Below are 24,109 nucleotides of genomic sequence, written 5' to 3' on the forward strand. Positions count from 1 at the left end.
CACTGCCAGCTGACAAGGACCTCGACACTAGGCCATAACCAGAATTCCCTTATCAGCCCCCGAATTAGTTATACGGTTTTAAGCTAGCGGCATAAATATTTATTAGGCACACCACATTAGCGTAACGCACAGATTCCCAAACTTATTCGCTCCCAGACATTCAGATACCATACACCTACCAGACACCCCTCTCTCCAGGACTCCTTATAGAACCAGAAAAGAGGGGAAGCTAATACCCCGCGGTCTGCTCCATACCAGTCCATTTCCCTGCGCCTCCCCTCTTTATCTATATACACACTCGACCATACAGGAATATCTTTTCTTCTTCATTCTTTTCTCTCACACAACTATCATCTGGAATCAGTTGAGAATATTCTTTAAACCACTGCTCACTATTCGTTTTCAAACCTTTAACATGTCTCTTACAATCGCGAGGCTTGGCTTCGTTGCGGTCATCTTCTTGGGTCTTGTCTTGTCTTGGCTCCTTGGACCCAATTTATCTAAGATGGTTATCCGGCCACTTAGCTGGACGTCCTTGCCAACACAGGACCATGCTTACCAAGTGCAGATATTCTCAAGAGACCCTTTTATCATGCACATCAGTAACTTTATGTCTGGGGAGGAAATCGATCATGTTATCAAACTCAGGTAAAGGTCCCGAGAAAGGCGTTGTACTGTTAAAGGCTAATTACTTTTTCCTCCCTTCCGAAGTAACGGCAACTGGGAGACTTCAAAGATATACCCAAATGGTGAGGCCTTCGTGGACACAACCATACGCATATCAGAAATGGCGACAATTCCACGTAAAGATGCCATCACCAAAGGCATTGCCTATAGAGCAAAGAAGTTGCAGGGGTGGCGCGGCAATAGCACCTACGTTGAGCGTATGAAGGCCCAAAAATATCACGTCAATGGCTTTTTTGCCTGGCATGAGGACTATGATGGGAGGATGAACCTAGGAAACAGAGTAACGACGTTTATGGTTTATTTGAACGATGATTTCACAGGTGGCGGAACAAACTTTCCCCTACTCAAGCGCCCAGAAGACTCAGCTTGGTGCGACGTCATCGATTGCGATGATGAGGAGTATTCCGGTGTTACTTTCAAACCGACAAAGGGCGCCGCTGTCTTCTGGGAGAACATGTACCCAAATGGGTCCTTCCATCCAGACGTACGCCACGCTTCCTTGCCCGTCAAGTCTGGGCAAAAGTTGGGCTTGAACATCTTTTCGTGGGACAAGAAGTGGACTTATCCTGAATGAAGCCACCGGGTGTGTATGTGTCTTTAGGTATGTCTTATCGTTGCTTATGGCAACTGAGAAGGGCTGGAATGGACAGATTTCCTTGCACCTCAGAGGGCAGTTAGTCCGGCAACCTATGCCTAGTACTGTGTAGACTGGCTTTGTTTCTGCCTGAAAAACATTATCAAGTGCGAGGTTGGATAAGGCATTGCCTGCTAAGAGGGCTTGAGCGGTTATTGGAAGGCTATTAAGACATAATTTGAAGCTTTTGTGCAGCTAAGCTATGGCACACTCTAAAGTCTTCACCATTACTTTAGGGGTTGGTTGACGGCCTAAAAAGTCGCTCAACACTCCCATCATGTCAGGATGGCCCCCTCCAGGTTGAAGAATGTCAAACCTGAACTTTTCCCACATCTTCCGGTCCCAAGGGGTTTTGGAAAAGCTTGTTTGAAAAATGTCCTGCGCAAAGGCAGTGCATACTAGGTACGAGTAGTACCCAACATCATACCCCCCCGTTAGATGTGGTATTGTGCCATACCAAGAGCCTCTGGTCCGTAGATCACCGAAGCTAAGGCTCTCGCAATCCTCGCGTAGAGTATAGAACAAGTCTCGAAGATCGAGGCCTTCCGCCTCCGCCAAAGACTCTACACTGTGAATCTCGAGGTCGAAAAGAGAGATCGATCTGGAGTGAGCGCTGGATTAGTTTGCTTGGAGGGAGCAGCAAGGTCTTAGGAAACTCACAACTGTTTCAAATGATAACTCGCCCTATTCATGTATCTGTTGCTAATGAGCGGGTCAATAAGCTCGCCTGGGATTTCTCTAGAAGGAATTGGGGTATGTGGATTTCGAGATTGCCAGTCACTTAGATACTCGGGCTTAAGGTTTGTGTAGTGACAGCTCAGTCTCTTCAATACGTCTGCCATCCAGCAGTAATTCTCAAGTAGGGTGCTTGGTATCTCTCCAAAGTCGGGGGGTAGATTTGTCCCATGGAATCGAGCGTATTTTGTCTTAGAAACGAGGTTATGGATTCCATGTCCTAGTTCTATATATATAATAGTTAGCGATCAATTGGACACGTTATATGAGCAAGTGATTTTACCATGGAACATGGTTACAACCTCGCGATGCTTGAGCAAAACAGGCCGGCCGGCGCTAGCAGTTGGAAACGAGCACATTAATATGGTAGAAGGGCACCGTCTACTTCCATCTAAGTCCTCATAGCCCTAACAAGCAAGTCAGTAACGTCTCTAAGCAAAGGCATCGTGGGACTCACGCATAGATGCGTAACATTTTGGTTGCCTCTGTATTTATTTTCGCGCCACAATAAGTCGAAGAAAAGATATCCGACGAAGTTTGTATAGTTCTCCTCCCATACCGCGAACGCTCGGACACTCTCGTGCCAGAAATACTCTGCGCCCAGCTCGGCCTTTTTAGTTTCATTAAACTGAAGGCCCAACAATGAACTCATAACACCTAGCATCGCTTCAGCAGCGTGCTCAAGTGGAAAATACTCAGAGATCCTCATATGGTCTATTTGCAACCGCTCTTCCAGGACCTTGCTATAGTAAGCGTGGTCCCAGGCTGCAAGTATGTTATTCTCATTCTTGCTCTCCTTGAGGTCATCCTCCTCTTCCAAATGGCTGAGCTTATCGATTTCAGCCTTTCCGAGGGTCATAAGATCAGGCTTCAAGTTCTCCAGGAAGTCCCGGATCGCTGCAGGGGACTTAAGTAACCGCCTTTGGGCCCTAAGTGCTGCGTGTGATTTGTGGCCAAGTTGGACTGCCTGCTCATGGCGCTTTACTATAATATCCTTGAGTAATGATTCGTTCTCTGGGGCTTTTTTGTGGTCCCCTTCAAACATTGCACGACGGACCTGTGGTGTACTCGCGTATGTTACCAAGGTCGAAGTCCCACCATTTGCAAATGGTACGAACTTTCTTGAGGATCCTGAATCATTGGTCTCGGACTCCCACTTGTTGACAGTCTCTTCAGGAACACCACGTAGATCTGTTTCTTGTAACCAGAGCCCGTTGTTATTGTGGGCCATGTTGCGCTGAAACCTCATAATCAGATCATCAATTTCGGCACTCTTATGCAAAAATTGGTGCATCTCATCGTCATTTAGCTGTCCAAGCCCATACTCTTCAAAGTCGAGCAGCATTTCATTCAGCAAAAGCTTTGACTCCTGGTCGATGGACTGATCTCTTGATTCCACGCTTTGGAGAAGGGCAAAGTAGTCTTTGCGACTCATCCAAGAAGACAGTGCATCAGACCACAATCGTACTGCCTTAGACACCTCATCTTGAGTGACCTTTTCTGGAGCAGCGTATTGGAGCATAAAGACGACGCCGATCTCAGCTTGAAACGAATTATGCACCGCGACATACGGAGTAATAACCCTTTCAAAGGTTGCATTAGACGGATCGGTCCCGTTCACGATATCGTCAATCGTGGTCGTTACCTTGGCTATAGCTCGTTCCATAACTGACACAATTTCGGTAGCCGCAATCATGCGCGGCGGATACTGGGGTAGCTGTCTATTCATAGCGGTAGTTTTGAGCAGTTGGCAAGAAGAGATAAAGATAGTAGTAAACCAGCCGCCCCCTAAAAAATGGATGGGGACTGATGAGATGGGAGCTACTACATACCGGTTGCGTTTACCTACACCTGCTACTCGAGTTCACTACGTCTTTCTAAGCGCAATGGAAGTTCACGCGACCTTGTCAGCACTACCCTGGATAATCGTCCAGCAGTTTTAGGGTTACTCTCGCTATCTTGGCAGCTAGCCTACGCTTGGACGAATGCTTTACGAATGTTTTAGAAGCTGTTGGCATGTGATAAATGCAAGATGGTGGGCGGCAAGGCAGTGCATGTAAAATGCCACATTAGTTCAGGTGAGGCCAAATATAAGTGCACCCCCGGCTTCCTGCGTCGAAGCTCGTCCCATCATCTACAGTGCGGTACAAGAGCAGGAGGTCTGAATGACGGCCGTATATCTTTATCTAAGCCTAACCTCTTTGAGCCACTTGCGATATGTGTGCTGGCTTTTTCTCGCTTAATCAAGTACTCTAATTCGTCAGTTTAGTCTATCCACCGAGGTTGGAAGATGGCAAAAGTTTGAATGGGCTAGCTCGAGTCTTTCAGCTCTCACGGTCTTCCGGCTGATTGACTACAACCCCCCTCCACCTCCCTACCTACCACTTTGATATTTGCAAAACCTGTAGCTTTGGTGGCTTGCATGAAAAGACAAGTTTTCAGCTCTCCAAGCGTCTGCAAGGAAGCTAGATATGACCTGTCTCTATAAGCACTAAATGGGTTGCATTAAACCATTCGCAACGGCACCCCCCTTTGAAAATAATACATCATAGATATGTTATCGCATGAGTCCTATTCTAAGAACTATTGGTTACCCCGCAAGCTTATCCTTTACCAGCCGGCGTGGCATGTGAAGCATATCGCTTCTCCGTCAAAATGTCAAGGTCCAGGTTCGTGGTCAACTCCATTAATACTGCCGTGTACAATCAAGGAGTGATATCTTACCTTCTTAACCGTCAGCGCCTCTAGCTTTCCCAAGCTGGCGTGCTGAGTTGAGCGACTGGTTTTTATTCATCATCCTATAGCCGCCTTACGACGTACACCGCGATTTCAACACGGAATAAGAAATGGTAAGTCCTGTCCCATAATGCAATATGCAAGGTCTGAAAAGAGCTTCATTGATGCCTAATAATAATTAGAAGCCCACCTTTTCTCTTATTGTGCCCGCGTGTATCCTGCTTTTTAGCAGTTGTCATCTTTGGAAATGGGCCTCCAACTACACGCCTGCTACTTCTTTGTCCCTTTTCAGCGCATTCGCCGCTAGTCCTCTACTTAATGATGACTATGCGTGTACGCATGAGTATAGCATCGAGCTTTTGTCAGTGGACCCACTGGTAATATACATCAATGGGTTTGTGAAGGACAATGAGATTGCTCATCTTCTCCACAAGACGTCAGTATGACCTCGCGATATCAACATCTGCAACTTCTCACACGCTGTCTACAGGAAAGATGATTTCTCACCGTCCTACGTCTACGAACACGACACCAAGAAGGATAAGATCTCTTCTCAGGTCAATTCTACCTGGCGTACCTCTACATCAGCTATGGTATCATATAAAGACCCAGTATCCCGTTGCCTTGCCAGCCGTCTGAAGTCACTGCTAGGTAATCTTCAACACCCTGACACTGAGAGACTCCAGATCGTCAAGTATAAGGGCGGGGAGCGCTTCCGAATGCATAATGATTACTTGCCAGTTCACCTTGAAGCGAAACAGCCAGATGGAAGTATGAAAAAGTTCAATCGACTGGTGAGTACTTTTATCTATATAGGCGACGAGTGTACTGGGGGAGAAACGTACTTTCCTGATATCAAGGGAGTTGGTCCGGGTGCCGACGGAGATAAATTTTCAAGAACTGAAACTGGCATGGGGCTCTTGGTGAAGCCCAAGAAAGGAAACGCGGTACTATGGCACAATGTGCATCAAAACGGGACCCGTGATGAGAGAATGGCTCACGCAGGATTGCCGGTCCAGAATGGCACAAAAATTGGTATGAATCTGTTTGGGATTTACTACCCGGATGAGCCGCTTGTAGGTGGTAGCCATGTTTAGCTAGGCGGAAGTGGCTACCTAGAAGCACTTCGGTTTATCTGGAACTGCATAAACGAGAATTGGGTGGACATAGTCTTGCAAGAACTGAAAAAGGGCTGGTTTCATAGCACCCAACCTAAATCTTATCAAAGCTTGTTATTCAATGTGATAGCCCATCAATCCTATTATGAATGTGCCTCCATCCTCCAAGTACCACCAACACGCCGATACCGTCACTGCAACTAAAAGAGTGGCGTTCCCTACTTGAGACAAATATACAATTAATCGCCGTTCGGCATCCAGAAAAACATCCTGGGTTCAAAGCTTCGGCGTATGTTCCAGCCGACGTAAAGCTTTAGTGGGAACACTAATTCTCATCACAAGACCGTTTTGCATTACAAATTTACAGCTGAGACCAGCCGAGACAAAGGCGTTTATTCTTGACACAGGCCTTGAGTAGAAAGATGACCAAGGCAGATAAGGCGGAAGATAAGCTATTGCACTTCTGATAGGTCAAAAGTATGTCAAGTCACGAGGACTGCTTGAACCTAAGGGACCGGGCCGCGACCCGCCTCTCATTGATAAGGTTCTCGACCAAGAATTGTGAGGCTAGCAGGGGTTAGGATCTAGACTATTGGTATGACTATTGATGTAAAGTACGAGACGGACTTACCGCCACGTTCTAACTTCTCATTCGTTGAATAAATGTGACGGGTTTCACTAGCTCCAAAGTGTGGCTGGTCTGATCCGGTTCCGGCCACCCACGTTGAGACATATGGGCTGAAATCCGTTAGTTTAAACTTATTCCTCAATTATGTTTGTTGATCTTCCTTTCTTGGTCATGGACGATAGCACAGACGCACTATCCATTTTAGGTCATGTTTATGCAGATGCGTTGTGATGTGATGTGATGTGACGTGATGTGATGGATTGCATCAAGCGTATGGGGGCAGGTGACTAGACGACGTGAGTCTCATTTGGAACCCTCGCATCAGCGTATTCTATCCACCCCGGATCTAGACTCTTTATCATAGGGTGTGAATAGGCTCAATTCACCAGACTTGGCGCTGGCCCAGCGAAGGTATTATTGACGCTGTATCGTAGACATTCAGTATCTTGGCACCTGACTAGGATCATTTCTAACAGTTGTTACTTTGACTAACCTGCTGTCTATGGGTTTGTTCTTGGTCATGCATTACAGACACCCAGCATGATATCTAAGGCGAAACCTACCAAGCGTTCCAAGACTGGCTCACAAGCCCTTGTGAGGTTGCCAAACAACCATCAATCGACCATCGACAGGCCTGAAATGTCGCTGGATACGTCTCATCTTCATGGTCTTCGGGGAGTCGCATCCCTCCTGGTCTATATACACCACCATGAGCTCTGGGCCCATAACGCCTCTTATGATACTATTGAGCGAGCCTTCGGTTATAGGCAGCGCCATCACTTTATTACCCTACCATTTATACGTCTCGTCTTCAACGGTGGCCACTTTGCAACCGCCGTTTTCTTTGTCTTATCAGGCTATGTGTTGTCTGTAAAGCCATTAACGATCATTAATTGCCCACGAACCACGTCTTCGATTGAGAGCCAGGAAAGGCTGGCGTGCTACATCTCTTTGGCTATCTTTCGAAGATGGTTCAGGTTGTTTATACCTGTATTCGTCACGACTTTCACGTACATGTAAGATAATTCCACGTCTATGCATTCATGGCTTTGCTGACAAATGTCGTATGTAGGAGCTTGCTATATATCTTCGGCCTTCACGCTCCTGGGCATAGCACTCAGGCAGCGTACAGTCTAGAGTTCAGACGATGGATGCATGAGGTTCTAAACTTCAGCTTCATCTTCGACCGAACCACTTCGCCGTGGCCCAGCTATAACGATCACCTGTGGTCCTTAGCTATCGAGTTCAAGGGCTCACTCGCCACGTATACTTGCCTCGCTGTTCTTTCTCGGTCAACAATACACTACCGATTAGTGTCCTACATTTTGCTGATCGTTTATTTCCTCTTCCTAGTCACTGATGGATGGTTCTGCGCCTTCTTCATCGCTGGCTTGTCCATACGCGACTTGGAAATCGTGTTTGGTGGTTATGTGACATCCATGATGCAAGGCAAAGCCTGGACCAGTGTCTTGCTCAAATGTCTTTTGTCCGGTTTTGGCTTGTACATGGCCGGCGTACCGACCTGTCTTTCTTCAAAGTGCTTTCGTATGAACCCAGGATGGTCTTTTTTATCACCTCTCCCAAGTTTAGTTACTTGTGACCCTAAATGGGTTCCGCTCTTCTGTGCTTCAGTCCTGTTTGTGCCACTGGTGAGACATACTTGGCTGAAAAGGCCTCTGCAGTCTTCCATCTTTCAATATTTGGGACGTAACTCATACAGTCTCTATCTTATACATGGACCTGTCCTACGTATCTTTGGGGACTCACTATATGCATGCGTTTCCTGGCCATATGGGGATCGTAGAATGCTTCACACAAGATTCGACTCATGGGCAGGATTCCTGCCAATCACCATGAGCGGGCCGTTTGGCATGGAGGGAGCCTTTTTAGCTGTCCAAGCCATTATGCTGCCAATCTCTCTGTCTATTTCTCATTTCGTAACACATACGGTTGATGAGCCTTGCGTGCGCTTGTCCAAGATGATTGTAAATGTGTTGCTTGGGAAAGAGCAGTAATCCTGATAGAAATTGTAAGGTTTGAGAGATAGAAGGTTACATATAAATTCGACGTCACATTTTAGCACTCTATGAAACCACGTCTGGAAAACGCCTTCCAGAAAATTTTCATTCCCGATAGTTTAATGCCACATAGATCGCTCACTGTCTATCTATTCAATCACGAGAACAGTCTTGACTATAATCCATTCGCGAATAGTAATGATGTGCCAGTACCCTTTCATGACGTTCCATTGTATCTCATGTAAGCTTTGAGCTCAGCCGTCAACTATTGACGGCTGATACCATATGAAAACGAATATTGCACATTGATTTTATCCCCGTTTCGACTCGAAACCTGATTTTCTGCTCCAGATAAGTCATATCCTCAACAAGCCAACGTCCTGGAACTGTAATTCCAACATCGACAATTAATAGACGGCCTGACTTGATGCATGTGAGGCTGGCCACGTCAATAGCTCCTTTGTAGGCAGGTTCTCCCAGAACTTCGCTTACAAGATCTGAAATTGACTCTCTCATCTCATTGCCAATACTTCGGTCAGCGAGCTCGTATAATGCTGAGATAGACAATTCAGCTGCAGGTTTTACCGCCATTAGAGAAATACATAGCCCTCCAACAAGGTCTAGCCAGGCTGTGTCTTGCATTACTCTAACTCCGAGAATTACTGCTATTATCACAATCTCTGTCAAACTATCGATGCGATGATGGATGGCATTTGATGCCAGGACGACTGACTTCCGCTCTCTAGCAATTCTTCTTGCTACATGAATCATGTAAGTAGGCTGCTGGCTCAATCAAATAGTCGAACCATTCGTTTGGACTTACTTTCTCGATAAAGCCACTCTTTAATTGCCACTGTTGCTAAAGAGAGTCCGAGTACCAACATACTAGACATGGTCTCGTCGGCGAAAGACGGACGATCAAAGTTGCCCATGCGCACAGAAACCTGATTGGGGGCATGAAACAAAGAAGCTGGAAGTAATCGTGCAGCGATGCCACAGAGACTACAGTAACCCATTGTAGTGCCTCCAAGAAGGAGTGTGGCGGACATTCCCAGGGCGCCTAAGCTTTCAATCTTTCCATATCCATAAGGGAACTGCGGAGTAGCTGGCCTCAGACTCCATTTAACGGCCACCAGTGCCATGATATCTGACAAGAGATCTGTGGTACTGTGGATGGAATCAGCCATCATGGTCTTGGAGTTGAGCATAAATCCGCAGACTCCTTTAAGGACTGTCATGATGAGATTTGCGTATAAGCCGACTTGGGTGACATGAACACCGTCATCATGCCTCTCGCATGGAGGGGTTTGATAAATAGCAGAAGCATCCCGACTCTGTGGATGTTCCATGAGATATTCCATGGTAGCCAGAATTCAAATTGGATGATAGGGAGAGGGAGGTTTGTCGCGGAGCTATAAGAATTCGCTCGTGATAGAAATCAAAAAGCAGCTGCTCAGTCCTACTGAGCGGAAACTGCGTCGGGGCCGGTCAACCCTAAGAAAGATGACAGGGCTGAATGAAACATGTGCGCTTCCAGGAATTCCACATGCTTATCAAGGGTTTCTTGCTCAGGCTTTGTCGGTAAACCTGCGCCAGAAAATCATGTACCAGATACTTCCCCTTCCTCATTGCTAAGCTTCTCAAAGTGCCTCTTTTCCGAGACTGATAAGTGATTGGTTGGCCGGGCGGCAATCTAGCATCCGTGCGCATGCTTTACTACAAGACTAGTCTTTTCTTGTAATTCAGTGAAGTCTGGACTGCGCCTCAGGGTATCGCATCGTAAATGTCTAAACTCACGGCCAGTGTACCTAGCTGCGCAGCTTTGAGACATTGCGTTGCATATGCACCGCGTTTGTCACTAAGTTTTCAGCTGGAACCATTCCAAAGTTTAACCCTTTTCTACTCCCCTGTAGCCTTGGCTGCCGCTTGTCTTAGATAATTAATTGTACGCCGTAGCCCATGGAGCATTTCCCTATTTGTTGTCGGATGTACCTCCCAAAAGAAAAGAAAATGTGGGTGTCAGCAGAGCAAAATATGCAGCCTGCTGTGATGAACTAATTACTGGGAGTGGATTCGTTATTGAGGAGTGTACTTAAGATAAGCAGCTAAAATCTCATGATGCGAGCTCAAAGTCTAAGCGGCCGTGGAGGGGGAGAGGGGAAGATAACGCGTCCTTTGCCAGAATTGGCATTAAGTACGTTTTGTACTTTACCAGTAAATTCAAACATAAATACGCACCCAGACTGCCCTTCATTCAATACTACAGCAGCCCCAGAGCGTCTTGACACATCTTCTAAATACACAAGTCCAGTCCTAGTATTTCTATATTGAAAATGAAGGCAACTAAATTTGTCGCCCTCTTTACTATCTTTATCAGCTCAGCCATAGCCATTAACGCTCCTGCTGTTGTCCAAATGGAAGCTCTGGAAAAACGCGAGCTTGGGCCGCGTCAGGGAACTCGTATGTGTTACACTTTTTGGTCTAGAGGTACTATGACATGGACTAATGACTGACTAGCTCCTAACTCCCCAGCTCTCTTTGAGGAGGAGGATGAGGAGGATGAGGAGCTACGAAAGCAGTAGATATATTAGACTGGCTGTTGTATATCCCTTCTAATAGTAGCTATGAAAAGCGAAAGCTAAAGGGCTTGGTTTCAAATAATAGCTATATATATCGTTCTTCCCATAGCTTGCTCGATAATATACTATAAGGATTATTTTTCTCTCTAGCCTTAAATAGTATATAAATAAAGGACAATTAAGAAAGCTTATGTTAGTATAATAATCTCTATATTTAATTAGTGGCTATACAATTCAACGCTCAGCTCCCTAGCAGCATCATGGTATGTATATCCCCTCTGGGTTCCCAGCCTTTAGTAAACTTCTGCAATCTCAGCCCAGCCTTCGTTCCCGGGCAGTCAAAGAGGAGGCCTCTATTGAGGACAACCCTGGCACGACCCTCGCCCGGCCACAAAGCAGGAAAAGGCAGTGCAGTAACAACGTGACAGAAAAGCCTCCAGCAAAGGCCGCTCGCTGGTTGAACTGCGCGGCTGGTACCTTGATGGCGCGATTGGATGTTTAAGAGTCCATCGTTAAGCTATTGCAAACCCACAGAACAGTCCGCCAGAACTTCGAAGAAGCGGAAGAGAAGCACCACCAGCTCAAGCAGAAGAAAGAAGCGATAGATAGCGTCAGCGACTCAGCTCTCTCGCAATTACAAGCATACTCCATCGGCAGAATGTACATACTACGGACAGTCGCAGCCAATATCGGCGATGAAATCATCGATATGAGCCACAACGCTATTCAAAACTTTTTGGCCAAGGAGCATGAGATTCAAGAGCTTGCTGCTGAGCTGGCGCATGAAAGAGACACGCTAGGCAAGGATTTGCAGCGCGCTTGCGATGCTGAGCTGAAGCAAGTTGAGGACAAGGTTGAAAGGTTGAGGGAGGGGAACAGAGTTCTTCCAGCAGTTTTAAGGCCATAATGAAATCTATTGAGCCGTACGCACAGTTCCGATGATGATGCGACGTACGCAAACATTATGACGGTCCCTTACTATGCTCTCATAACTTGAGAGCGCGGCTGAAAGGGGAGTGCAGTCGATACAAGATACACAGTGCGTTATTGTCCAAAGGTCTTGGAGTATTTATTCATTTATTGTTGTTTTGTGTGCTAGTAAGAAGTAAATATTAGGTCATAAACGTATTAGGTTCTAGTTTACTGAGAGTAATGATGGATATGGCTGCTTCCTAGGATGAATTTTGTTTTGTGGAGTTGTATAAATATTGATGATAGAGTCACAAATCAGCAGGAGAGGCCAATTTGCATTTCAAGCAGTTGCGGATTATTTTTCATGGTCTTACACAAGATGGAGTCCTCACAGACAAGTAAAGAAATGCCACCATCTTAAGATTACCTCGTGCGTGATCGTTCTCAGTCTTATCTTATCAGCACCGACTAAAAATAAACAGAGGTGTGGGGTACGGCCATCTTAAGATGAGTCCAAATTGGCTACCAAGACGATGAAAATGCCATAAAATCTCTAGACGTAGTTATTTGGAAATAAATTCCAAGCGAAATAGTCGATTATAGCTCTCTACTAGGAATCAATTTATTTGCTCATAGTATATGGTACGTATTGCAGTCGCGGTGCTACATTGACATCAGGTCACAACTCATCTTAAGATATCATCAGCCACACATACGCCACATCTTAGCCCGTATCTTAACGTTACCTACAACAGAAATAAAAGCAGCTGCTATGCCTTTGGCTCCGGCGAACAGCACGGTTTGCTATCCATCATGGTCAATTGAAGATCCCTGATTGTTGTGCGACAATACCAGACGCTCACAGCCAATGTAAGTCTGTGTGATTGAGTCTCGTAAGTCTCTCATATCGTATAAAAATTCACGATTCTTAAACGATCTGGCCTTCAAATGACTGTGTTGTACCCCTTGTCTCTTGTACATATCGTTATCTCCAACCATCCAAATCCCTACAGGGGATCAATTTAATCCGTGAGACGCGGCGACTGGTCAGGACCCTCTTGTGCCAATTACTGTAAACGAACCTACGATCGGAACGCCTGGGCAAACTGCTGTTGGTGCTTAATCTTGCAGCACTCTATGGTAGGTTGTCAAACCTTGCCAATTCGCATTGATCCTGGCTGTAATTGTGAAATTGAACTTACTGATCACCTTGATACTTCTAACTTTCCTGACGTTGAGAGCTATGAGACTGGGACCGGAGGTTCTACCGTTCTTGTGTACAAATGAGTCTCCGGTACTTGGGGATCAGCTCATGATGGAGATCATCCAGATAAACGTTACAGACATCATAAAGGAAGCATCAGGCGTAGTTATTGATCTAATTAGTGTTTTTATTTGCTCTGTGCTTGTTGATGGTTGCACTTTATCTGTACCACGGGTCCGCCGATCACAATGCCTTATGGACCTTTTGAAAGCGAGAGATTCCTGCAATAGATACCATTTTCTGTTGACTATAGTTTCAGCTAGAGGACAGTGATGAAGTCATCAATCTTTTTAAACTCTATGCGCTAGTTCAAATGCTATCTAACTTAAGACACATTATTCTATAATTTTCCATTAAATCCCTCCCAAGCACCCGTTCACAACAATTCCAGCCATCCACCTCAATTGCATTATCCAGCATCACCAACCTTCTCGCTCGTTTTATATGGTAATTTAAGCTCTTAGTTGTAAGTCTTAGGTATAACTTCTACTAATATATACAGTTTATACTAACCTATATATATCTAAACAAGTATATACAGTCTTCACCATAACTTAATATATACTAAATTGTTTAATATATAGGTCTTAGTTAACTAAAAGAAACTTACAAAAATATAAAAATATAAAAAATTCATCGCCCGATATGCCATCAACCTTTAATATCATCCTGGCCACTTTATAGCAAGAAAAACAAGCAAATTCACCACCAGCTTCCATGCTTCCCCATCCAGCCAACTGTCTGGTGGACAGCTTGTGTAATTTGAATCACGGGCTAGGGAGACTAGGATAAGCTGCACCACGGCAAAAGAGGCTAGGCTATCATTACGTGGCAGCCCTTAGCGGGGTTGAAATGGCCATTTGTTATTGTCTTCCTGTACAGCCTCAAGGCTTTTTTCTGCAGCATTGGTTGGTACTTGCTAATCAATCACAAAAATATGACAAACAAGCCACTATAGTGGGGAGCATCCAATAAAAACACGACACACTACCATGTTTTCAGAGTCATTGCATGCAGACTGGTCCTTAAAATCAGGCAGTTCAGCTTCCTCCTCTACAAACCCTTTTTCTTTCGAATTATAGAACTTATTCTATAATCGAAAATGGATCCAGCTTCATTAGCCATAGGCGTCATTCCGCTAGTAATGCAACTAGTACAAACGGCAAACTCAATCAGAGACCTGGCTAGAGTTTATAAATCAGCAGAAACGCAGCTAAAGAGTCTTCTTAACAAACTCGATTATATCGAAACCATTTGCAGTTGTCTCAATGAACTTCTTCCTGGGCTTGAGGATGATTGTCGATCCGGAGAACCTTCTGCGAAAACTCTTTTCAGCAGTCTATACCGCATAATCTCCGCCTGCCATGAGAAAGCGTCGTACATTCACCGGATTCTTGTTATCATTTATGCCAAGCAGAAGCCAAGCCGAAACCCGCTCAAATCTATTGGCTCCCGGCTTTTGCGTTACAGGGACCAGGTACAGGATTGCACTGATGAGCTGGATGGTTTACTCTCTTTGCTACAGTTGCAAATAACATCAGTGACTTTGTAAGGAATATCTCGGCCCAAGAGAAGTATATATTGACGATATAGGGCAATGAAGATAAGAGCACCTCAGAGGATAGCAGGACCATCCTTCGCTACGACAGGTTTGCCAAAGACATCTACAAGAACATCTTCTGAGGCGGCTCTCGAGTCGTCTCGATTGCTTTGCTCTAGGAGGCATAGGTCCCAGGTTACTACCGAGACTTGGAGGCAATGCTGGGAGGGAGTGGCCTTCATTCAGAGGACAAAAGAACAAACCAAGAGCACCATACTAACAAGCCCCGAATTTTCCATAATCCAGAACGACTCCACCGTCACCTTGGGCATATCGTTGCTGAACTGGCATGTGAAATTCTCAATGCGACAAGGAGCACTTTCCCCCTCCGCCTTCTCATTTCAACTCCCTCGCGTTATTTCTGCCTGTAATAGAGGAAGTCTCTTCGAGAGAGGGATAGAACAGGCATTCTTGAAAGACAACCTTGAAAAGGTTCAAGAGCTCTTTAGAGAGGGCATACTTACCCCTGCTACGATTTTATCGACTTTTGATTACGATCCAGATAAAGAAACGTCCTTATTAGGTGTAAGATCCCCTTTCAGTTGTCAAACGATCGGTCTTCTGACACGTAAGCAGTTAGCGGTCCTCACAAGAGCGAGCCGTCTCCTCGAGTTTCTCACGAATCAAACTTCAGACATTTTTACTAGGTAAATATGGGGAAGATGCTGTTCTTTTGAGATGAGTACTGACTTTCTAGGTCTCATCTATGCAGTCCATCTTTTAGCTACTTACTGAATCATGCTGAAGATGCGACACAAGTCATTAAATATATCAACCTACGGAAAGATTTCATTACTCCTGGAGAGTTTGGCCAGATTTTAACAGCATTTCGAATGCCTTCCAATACGAGGCTATGTATAGAAGCTTGTCGACAATATTTCGTCAACGATTGGGAACCTTTCAATGACGCTGTTTGGGAATACATCAAAGATCATTTCAAGCGTCTCAAAATCGGACATGTGAAGGGATGGGCAGCTTTAGTGGCCGACGCTATCTCACGAGGCTTGAATATCCATCAGCGCCCTCCACTGCCAAGTTCGGATGGTATTTTTGTAGGAATACTACATTATCACAATGATAGTAGCTCCATTTTGACCCAAATGCATTACTGGATAGACATGCTGGAACTAGCCGGTGTCAACACGGATGATCACGTCAGGTTTGAAACTGAGTTTTGCTTTGCGACTTGGGAGGAAGACCCACCTTGGATCAAGATGGACTCTTCTACCTCGAATTACAGACGAGTCCTGACTATGGTGGAGTCAAGAGGTAGGCAACTTCCATGTTGGGTTCAGACAGCAGAAAACGAGTGCCCTACCAGGAATTTGTTGAACGAGTTTCAACACTTTATGACTCCAGTTACATTCTTTAGTTCTTATATGACTACAGGTAAATGTATAAAACAGTATCAAGCCTGGAAGAAAGGGCAGATCTGGGATTTTGTCCATGACGAAGAGAAGGCCTCGGACGGATGGCCATTTTGGTATCCGTTGCAACAATATCCGTTACACGAAGGTAGTAAAGAGGATATTGTCTGGCTGAATCGTGAAGTGGCGCTCATGGAAAATCGTTTTAAGCGGAAGCAGAATCGCAAATGGCGTAAGGCAGGACGTCAAGAAGGGTTCAGGAAATCAAGAGTTATTCCTGGCAGCTGGATATAAGAGATTGGTATTCAATTATTATAGTTATATTTAGTTTAATTCTTGACGCTGGGTTATATCATTTGTCGTTCCTGTTCCTAATAGACCAGTCTTGTTCTGGCATGATGTTCGTTGCAGGTACATCAGTTTCGAGGTCATGATGCCAAATCAACCCCCTTTTAATGGCGACAGATCTTTCTCTCAAGGGCCGCTTTACCTGTTTGACGGTGGTAGCTCTGGCTTAGCGGATCTGAAGTATATCCTTTCACACCGAGGTGCACACTTATAGAGTGTCGCAACACAGGTTCCTGCTTTCCTTATAGTACCCAAGTCAGCGTTAGTGCAAGGGTTGAATCTTCTCGGTTCTGACGTATCCTGTCTTTGCTGGATGGGGCCATCTGATGCTGCATCTCACACGATGTGTTTGTAAGACTTGGACCTGGTCGGTTCACTAAAGCCACATCTTTTGTCATCCGACATGGATAGGATCGGGATTCAAGGTAATATCCAGTAAGAGCCTTCTGCCATATTCCTACCTCACCAGCGATTCCGGGTTGCTAGCCAATGCAACATCTTGGGTTATTCTCAACGCGTTTCCTTGCTTTTCTTTTTTTTTCGCTATCTATTCCCCTATATTTATTGTTCTCCTATTATCTCTTTTATGTCCTTCTATTCTACTAATCCTCTCATTTCTTTATTAGTGTACCAAGTCCCCATCGCATACCCCGCCCGCTTCTTCATGCTTCGTCTCTGATTTCGCGTTATGCTAAACTTCAATGCGGCTTCAAAAGCTAGCTCGACCATCCTCACATGATCGCGACGCAATGTCTTCTCCCTCTGCCAGTAAACCGAAAGATGAATGTTCATTCGGCTCCCTCTCTCCGACCTAATCTTTCGCCGGCTCGCGAAATCTATGCCATCCGATCGAATACGTCGACGAATCAAGAGCTCTACCCGCGTTCGTCGCCAATTCCATAAATTGCCGATTGAGAAGCTTCCCTCAATCACTGTACATGTCTCCAAGTGAGGGCCCAGCTGTCGTCTCTTGAAGGAGAGCACCGCCATTAGGACTACCGTATGGCCTTGGAGACTCGACGCGTTGTCTTCCGGCCAGCGGGCCCAACAACGATTGATACCAACACTGTCGGATGACCGACCGTCTGTATTCCTTATGCCCACGTCTCCCCTAAGAGATGATCCGATCGATGTACCCGAGAAACCGCGTTCCGATACGCTCGCGCAACCACGAACATGTTCCCTAACGCAGGCTGTTTCCTCCGACCCTAAGGGCGACTTGAAATCCCCCTCTATGCGATGGCCATACCTTTCCGCCTATTGCTGCATGCGCGTCTCAGGCTGAATCGTGTTTATTACATGGCTGCGCCCTTGTTGAAGCTTCAGAATTCACAACGTGAGTACACCGGAGACCTGCCCGATTCAGAATAAGCTGTCAGTCGAAGCCTTTGCTGTTGATTATGTTGACGCAATCACGGAACACCAGCATTTGACCCGGGACTATTGAGAACGCCCTCAGGTCCTCACCACGAATACCACACAGCCTCTGGCTGGTGGGCTTGCCGCGGCAGCTGGTTTAGCACGCTGTCGCCGTGCTGCAAGCTTCATGGCCAAGGCGAGGCCGCGGACTCTTGTCGCATCGCCGCCAGATCGTGTATCAATTATATGGGAGGGGGCGGTCTACTGACGCCCGCTGTAAAAGTATGAGACTGGCGCGGCCTCCTAGAAAATCCCTGTTGGCTGCTCCAAAACGCTTGTGTAAAGAAGCTCAAGCATAAATCACGCTGAGACGTCAGTGTCCATGGTAAGTATTATGTGCCGAAGACGTAATTGCAGTTGCCTCACGACTCGATGAATGTTTGTGTCAGTTCACTCTTAACTAATCCATGTTTCTCTTTATGAACCTACCAGCCATTATTTGCTCTCCATGGAGGTGCGTAAATAAGACCGCATTAAGGTATATTAAAGTCTTATGTATGTAATCTACATACCCTACCTAAGCCAATCAGTCTATACTGCCTGCTATATATTGCCTCTACCTATTATGGCAGTCTCTATAGTTTATTATAAACCCAATTGAAACTGACAGCTAAACATTAATTTACATTTAGATTTAAAAGCCAGACTTTATTAAGGCGGTTACATATTCGGATACTTGCATATTTGGATATAGATAGATCCTACCTATAATACTATCTTACCGGTCTAAGTATTTTTAGCCTGCCAAGAACGCGTAAAACTGTACCGGCTATTCGCTTTATGTCATCTGCCATTATCGGCGAAAGTCAGAAAGCGAGGCCGGGAGTCAACCTCCGATTCCTCGATCACCGAGGCGCTACGGCCTCATTAAGCGGGATTGTGGAGAGACGCCGACTAAACATGACTTCATCGCACTCGGACATCCGTTCGTACCGGCCTGACTCGTAAAGGACCGGTGACTCTGAACGATATTGCGATAAGAATGTCGCCACGAGTTTATACATACCTATATTACCAGAGCACCCAACCTTCACAAGAAAATACTTCACAGTAGACTCAATCATCTAACTAACATAAGAAACATAATCGCAATTCGAGACAGTTCGGCTTACTTCATCCTCAAGCTTAAAATCATGGAAGCACTCAAAGCACGATTCCCCGACTTACCCTTCTGCCCCCTTCGGAAACCAACTAGGTTAAATCCCGCCACAATTCACTTACCTATTGGCCACGTCAAAGCGGAAGGGCGGCGCCCCCTCACCGTGGAGTCTGTCTTCGCCAGGGACGTGGAAGTACTAATGCGTGACGGCATCAACATCTACTCTGATGCGTTTCGGTCCGCGAGCTCAAGCGACCCGGGTGGCCAGGTCCCTGTGATTATAGCATCGAGCCCTTATGGAACAGATAGTAGTATACTTTTCATCTCACACATTCATGCGGATTACAAACAGCTGATTGATACAGCGGGCCACTCATACGATTACCTGGGACCGTTCCGCTGTGGTCTCAAGCAAGGTCAAACTTCCGGATACGAAAGCTTCGAGGCTCCTGTTCCAGCCGATTGGTGTGCTAGAGGCTATGTCGTCATCAACCCTGACTCTCGTGGATCATTTGAGACTTTCGCCAAGGCAAAGTCCACTCAGAAGTGGCTTCGGGTTCATCATATGCAAGAATGTAAGCTGTCCTCAAGAGCTTACGACGCATCTGACTGATGACTTTAGGGCACGACGTGTATCGCAAGAATAACGACGAGCTCCAGAAGCTTTTCGACAGGTATTGCAAAGGAATCTCGAATGATTGGGAGCAGACACAAGGCTTCGACTGTCCCTTCTTGGCTTCGATGGCAGTCCGGCAAAGACTATCGTGGAGCGCGTGGAGGTCGCTTTTCCGGTCCCGGGAACCGAGTATCGCACATCCTTCCTCGATGCTACGACTTTGACGTTGTCACTCGAGAAGTCGGCAGCTGAATCAAACACAAGTTATGAAGCGCATCATCCGACTCACTACACAGACTTCAGCGTTCGTTTTCACGAGTATATAGAGGATTCTGGATATCCTGTAGTCAAGTTATAGATATCGTGTGACGAGCATAACGACATGGACGTGAATATACAGATTCGGAAGATTAACGCCAATAGAAAACTACTTACCAGCCTCAATTACCTATACCCTGTACCAGCCGAGGAGGTCGCTAATACGAATATCGCTATGTTTCTGGGTTGCGATAGGGTATTAAGGGCTAGCCATCGAGTTTCAAAGGAGATTATAGACGGGCTTCTGAAGTATAGGCACAATTAATCTAAAAGGTTCTTTTAGGAACTATTATAGATCTTAAGATTCCTCTATAGCCTATTAATATAGTCTTTAAAAGTAATAAGGGAATTATTTTAAGGGCTATTAAATATAAATTATAATTACTAAAGCTTAAGGTACTTAAGAATAAAAAACATATAGATAATAATATTAAAAGGCATTAAATATATATAGATAAATAGTAATATAGTTATTTAAAATTACCTATTATTACTAGCTATAAATAAAATATCTTAATTAATTACTTAAGTATTTTAAATAAATAATTATAGCTATTTAATTATTAATTAAAGCATTATTTTAATTAAATAAATACTTAAATTTAATAAAAATATATAGTTAATAATTATAAATCCCTAGTTTAACCTACTATTATAACCCTAGCGGTTATATTATATATACCCTATAAATTTTACTTCTTATTTAACTAATTATAGTATAATATATATAAAGATAACTAATATTAGAATACTATTATTTTATAAAATGCTATATCTTAAGAATAACTATATCCCTAAATATTATTATCCCTTATAAAATAGCATTAATATATAGAATATATTTATTTACACTTTTATAGACTTAAGCTTACTAACTATTAATAAAACTTCTTTATATTAATTAAGCCTAATATATATTAAATCTACTATTAAGAGATATAATACTTTAATAACTACTTAGTATTACGCCCTATATAATCTACTAATAATAAACCTAGCACAGCTTAGTTTATCTATAGTTAGGAACTAACTGTTATATAGGGCATAATACTAAGCAGTTATTAAAGTATTATATCTTTTAATAGTAGATTTAATATATATTAGGCTTAATTAATATAAAGAAGTTTTATTAATAGCTAGTAAGCTTAAGTCTATAAAAATGTAAATAAATATATTCTATATATTAATGCTATTCTATAAGGGATAATAATATTTAAAGATATAGTTATTTTTAAGATATAATATTCTATAAGATAATAATATCTTAATATTAGTTATCCTTATATATATTATACTATAATTAGTTAGATAAAAAGTAAAATTTATAAAGTATATATAATATAACCGCTAAGGTTATAATATAATCTCTCCCTTCCTTTAGGTCTTATCTTTAAGACCTATATACCCTATTTATATTAAATTTTACCTAATATATTTTAATTTAAACTTTTTATTATTATATTATATAATATTTAACTATATTTCTAAATAGTATTTTTATAAAACTTATATAGACTATAAGTTAGAGAGACTTAAAAAAGAGCATAATATAGTAAAACTTACTAAATCTATTATATTATTTAATAAATAAGCTAATATACTATATACTTATTATTTTTAAGCTAAAACTAGAAAGAAATATCTAATATCTTTTAATTCTAGTTAGTATAGTAAATATATATATAAGTAAAAACCTTATAATAGAATATAAGTAATATCTTCTTATATATACTTTTTCTTACCTTTTTTTATTTTTACTAATTTTTTTAATATCTTCCTTTATAAAATAGAAAAAAAAACTTAAAGTAAATAAAAATAAAGCTAATAATAATCTTTTTAAGCTTTATAAGGAAATAATAGCCTTATAAACTTACCTTACTGCTACTACTAGATACTTATTCTATATTTAGAAGATTTAGGCTAAAGTAAAGGAAAAATATTTAAAGGCTATATATTATAGTCTTTAAGAGGTTAAGAAAGAGGATAGTATTTTATTTATATTAAATACTTATAAAGATACTATAGTATATAATCTTTAAGTAGACTATATTTTTAATAATATTAATTAATCCTCTTTAGGCCTAAAAGATAATTTTTTAAATATATTACCTTTATTTAAGTTTAGTAAAAGTTCTTTAGGAGCTGCTAGGTATTAATAAGATATTTTAGTAGTTTTTATATATTTTTATTTTTTAGGTAGTTTCTCTATTTTATTAAGTTTTCTCTTTAGCTGTTAATTTTATATATATCATTAATAGCTTTTGCTTTATAGACTTCTAGTTTTAAGATTTCTTATAGTTTATTGCCAGTTTTAACTTATATTATATTTACTGCTAATTTAAATAATAAAATATAAAAGATTAAATAGAACCTAACTTTTAGTAATAGGTCTAGTTTATAGTTATTTTTTAAGATTTTTTATAGTATTTTATAAAGTCTAATAAACTTATAGTCTAATTTATATATTAATTAGTCATTTTAATATTTTTTATAGCTAAATAGACTATATTTTTCTTTAAAAAGGTTAGTCCTTTTAACTATTTTAGGTTATAGTAATTCTTTATTTATTTTCTAATAAATTTAAGTTCTATTTTTATTTCTTTATATAGGTTTTTTATATTATTACTTTTAATAATAGCAGCTAGGTTAATAGATTTTTCTTATTATATATTATAATATATATTTAGTATAAATCTAAAGTTTATAAATAATAGTATAAATTTTATACTTTTATTATATATAATATTATAGGTAAGTTAGGCTATTAGTAGTTTCTTAACTTAATTATTTTATTTATAGTTAATATAATACTGTAGGTACTATTTAAGTATTTAGTTTATTTATTTAGTTTATCTATTAACTTATAGTCTAAATGCTATTATAAGTTAATAGTTTAATTTAAATCTATCTATAAGTAATTACTAAAATATTACTGTAAATATACCTCCTCTATCTAAAAGGATTTCTTTAGGCAGTCTATATATATTAATAATATATCTATAAGAAATATAAAAAAGTTATTCTATATCTATTAATTTTTAGTATAAAATATAATATAAAAATTTTATAAGTTAGTTAACTATAATTATAATGCTATTATAAAAGATTTTAGTTAAGGGTTTTTCTAATAAGAGTAACTTTATAATAAAGTCTATTATAATTAAGTCTTAAAGTTATTATATTATTAATAAAGGTTATAGTTATCTATAAGGTTTATATTATTATATTTTTATTCTAGTATATAAGTTATATTATTTAATAACTTTTTTAATTTTTTTTTTTTTAACTTTATCACCTTATTTTTATAGTCTTTTAAGTATTTTTATTATTTCTTAATATCTATATAATAAATATAAATAAAATTTATAAAAGAAATTATATTCTTTATCTATAGTTTTAGTAATTATTATTTTTACTATTATTTTAATAGGTTATATAAATTAATATTCTCCTTTAAAGTTTATTTTTAGTAGTTATTATTTTATTTTTATAATTTCTATATTAAAATTATATTAGTAGCTAATAGTATTTATATATCTATTATTAATGCCTTTATAGTATACTATAGTAAAGTTAAATTTATATAGGTATTTAATATAATGTAATTATTATTAATTTAGCTTTTATATTATTATAAAGTAAGTTATATTCTTATAGTCAGTAAATACTTTTACTAGATATTTACTTTCTTTAAGGTAATACCTAAACTCCTTAAAATAGTTAATAATTACTAAAAATTCTTTATTATAAATAAGGTAATTAAATTTTACTCTATATATTTTATAAGAATAAAAAGTAATAAAGTATAGTATACTATTATTATTATATTATTCTATTTATCCTCTTAAGGTATAATTAAAAGTATTAATCTTAAGTTTAACTTACTGTTTTAGGTTAAATATAACTAGAACTAATTTATTTATAATAGCTATTTTAAGCTATTTAAAAGCTTTTTAAGTCTTATTATTCTATTTAAAGGTTTTATCTTTTTTAATAATTTTAGTAAGTAATATAGTAATTTTACTAAAGTT

The 24,109-nt window shown here is 41.2% G+C and overlaps 9 protein-coding genes across 9 annotated transcripts; 7 read left to right on the forward strand and 2 right to left on the reverse strand.

Annotated features, from left to right (window-relative positions):
* Positions 1-787: 787 nt before the first annotated feature.
* Positions 788-1,261, forward strand: FPRO_15833 (uncharacterized protein; the record flags this gene model as incomplete). The annotated part of the gene is made up of 1 exon (XM_031224745.1): positions 788-1,261. One exon carries the CDS (start codon positions 788-790, stop codon positions 1,259-1,261), a length of 474 nt encoding a protein of 157 aa, XP_031089974.1.
* A 255-nt stretch (positions 1,262-1,516) lies between these two features.
* On the reverse strand, positions 1,517-3,785 carry FPRO_15834 (uncharacterized protein; the record flags this gene model as incomplete). The annotated part of the gene is made up of 4 exons (XM_031224746.1): positions 1,517-1,922; positions 1,982-2,282; positions 2,340-2,463; positions 2,514-3,785. 4 exons carry the CDS (start codon positions 3,783-3,785, stop codon positions 1,517-1,519), a joined length of 2,103 nt encoding a protein of 700 aa, XP_031089975.1.
* Positions 3,786-4,902: 1,117 nt separating this feature from the next.
* On the forward strand, positions 4,903-5,889 carry FPRO_15835 (uncharacterized protein; the record flags this gene model as incomplete). The annotated part of the gene is made up of 3 exons (XM_031224748.1): positions 4,903-4,905; positions 4,975-5,228; positions 5,283-5,889. 3 exons carry the CDS (start codon positions 4,903-4,905, stop codon positions 5,887-5,889), a joined length of 864 nt encoding a protein of 287 aa, XP_031089976.1.
* Positions 5,890-7,177: 1,288 nt separating this feature from the next.
* FPRO_15836 (uncharacterized protein) lies at positions 7,178-8,553 on the forward strand (the record flags this gene model as incomplete). The annotated part of the gene is made up of 2 exons (XM_031224749.1): positions 7,178-7,554; positions 7,611-8,553. 2 exons carry the CDS (start codon positions 7,178-7,180, stop codon positions 8,551-8,553), a joined length of 1,320 nt encoding a protein of 439 aa, XP_031089977.1.
* Positions 8,554-9,344: 791 nt separating this feature from the next.
* Positions 9,345-9,917, reverse strand: FPRO_15837 (uncharacterized protein; the record flags this gene model as incomplete). The annotated part of the gene is made up of 1 exon (XM_031224750.1): positions 9,345-9,917. One exon carries the CDS (start codon positions 9,915-9,917, stop codon positions 9,345-9,347), a length of 573 nt encoding a protein of 190 aa, XP_031089978.1.
* A 972-nt stretch (positions 9,918-10,889) lies between these two features.
* Positions 10,890-11,138, forward strand: FPRO_15838 (uncharacterized protein; the record flags this gene model as incomplete). The annotated part of the gene is made up of 2 exons (XM_031224751.1): positions 10,890-11,016; positions 11,074-11,138. The coding sequence occupies 2 exons, from the start codon at positions 10,890-10,892 to the stop codon at positions 11,136-11,138; spliced, it is 192 nt and encodes a 63-aa protein (XP_031089979.1).
* A 262-nt stretch (positions 11,139-11,400) lies between these two features.
* FPRO_15839 (uncharacterized protein) lies at positions 11,401-12,042 on the forward strand (the record flags this gene model as incomplete). The annotated part of the gene is made up of 2 exons (XM_031224752.1): positions 11,401-11,608; positions 11,675-12,042. The coding sequence occupies 2 exons, from the start codon at positions 11,401-11,403 to the stop codon at positions 12,040-12,042; spliced, it is 576 nt and encodes a 191-aa protein (XP_031089980.1).
* A 2,371-nt stretch (positions 12,043-14,413) lies between these two features.
* FPRO_15840 (uncharacterized protein) lies at positions 14,414-16,572 on the forward strand (the record flags this gene model as incomplete). The annotated part of the gene is made up of 4 exons (XM_031224753.1): positions 14,414-14,859; positions 14,905-15,436; positions 15,488-15,558; positions 15,609-16,572. The coding sequence occupies 4 exons, from the start codon at positions 14,414-14,416 to the stop codon at positions 16,570-16,572; spliced, it is 2,013 nt and encodes a 670-aa protein (XP_031089981.1).
* A 2,606-nt stretch (positions 16,573-19,178) lies between these two features.
* On the forward strand, positions 19,179-20,118 carry FPRO_15841 (uncharacterized protein; the record flags this gene model as incomplete). The annotated part of the gene is made up of 3 exons (XM_031224754.1): positions 19,179-19,719; positions 19,767-19,818; positions 19,860-20,118. 3 exons carry the CDS (start codon positions 19,179-19,181, stop codon positions 20,116-20,118), a joined length of 852 nt encoding a protein of 283 aa, XP_031089982.1.
* Between the last annotated feature and the right edge of the window lie 3,991 nt (positions 20,119-24,109).

Source organism: Fusarium proliferatum (genome assembly GCF_900067095.1).
Source record: "Fusarium proliferatum ET1 genome assembly, contig: FPRO_scaffold017, whole genome shotgun sequence".
NCBI lineage: Eukaryota > Fungi > Ascomycota > Sordariomycetes > Hypocreales > Nectriaceae > Fusarium > Fusarium proliferatum.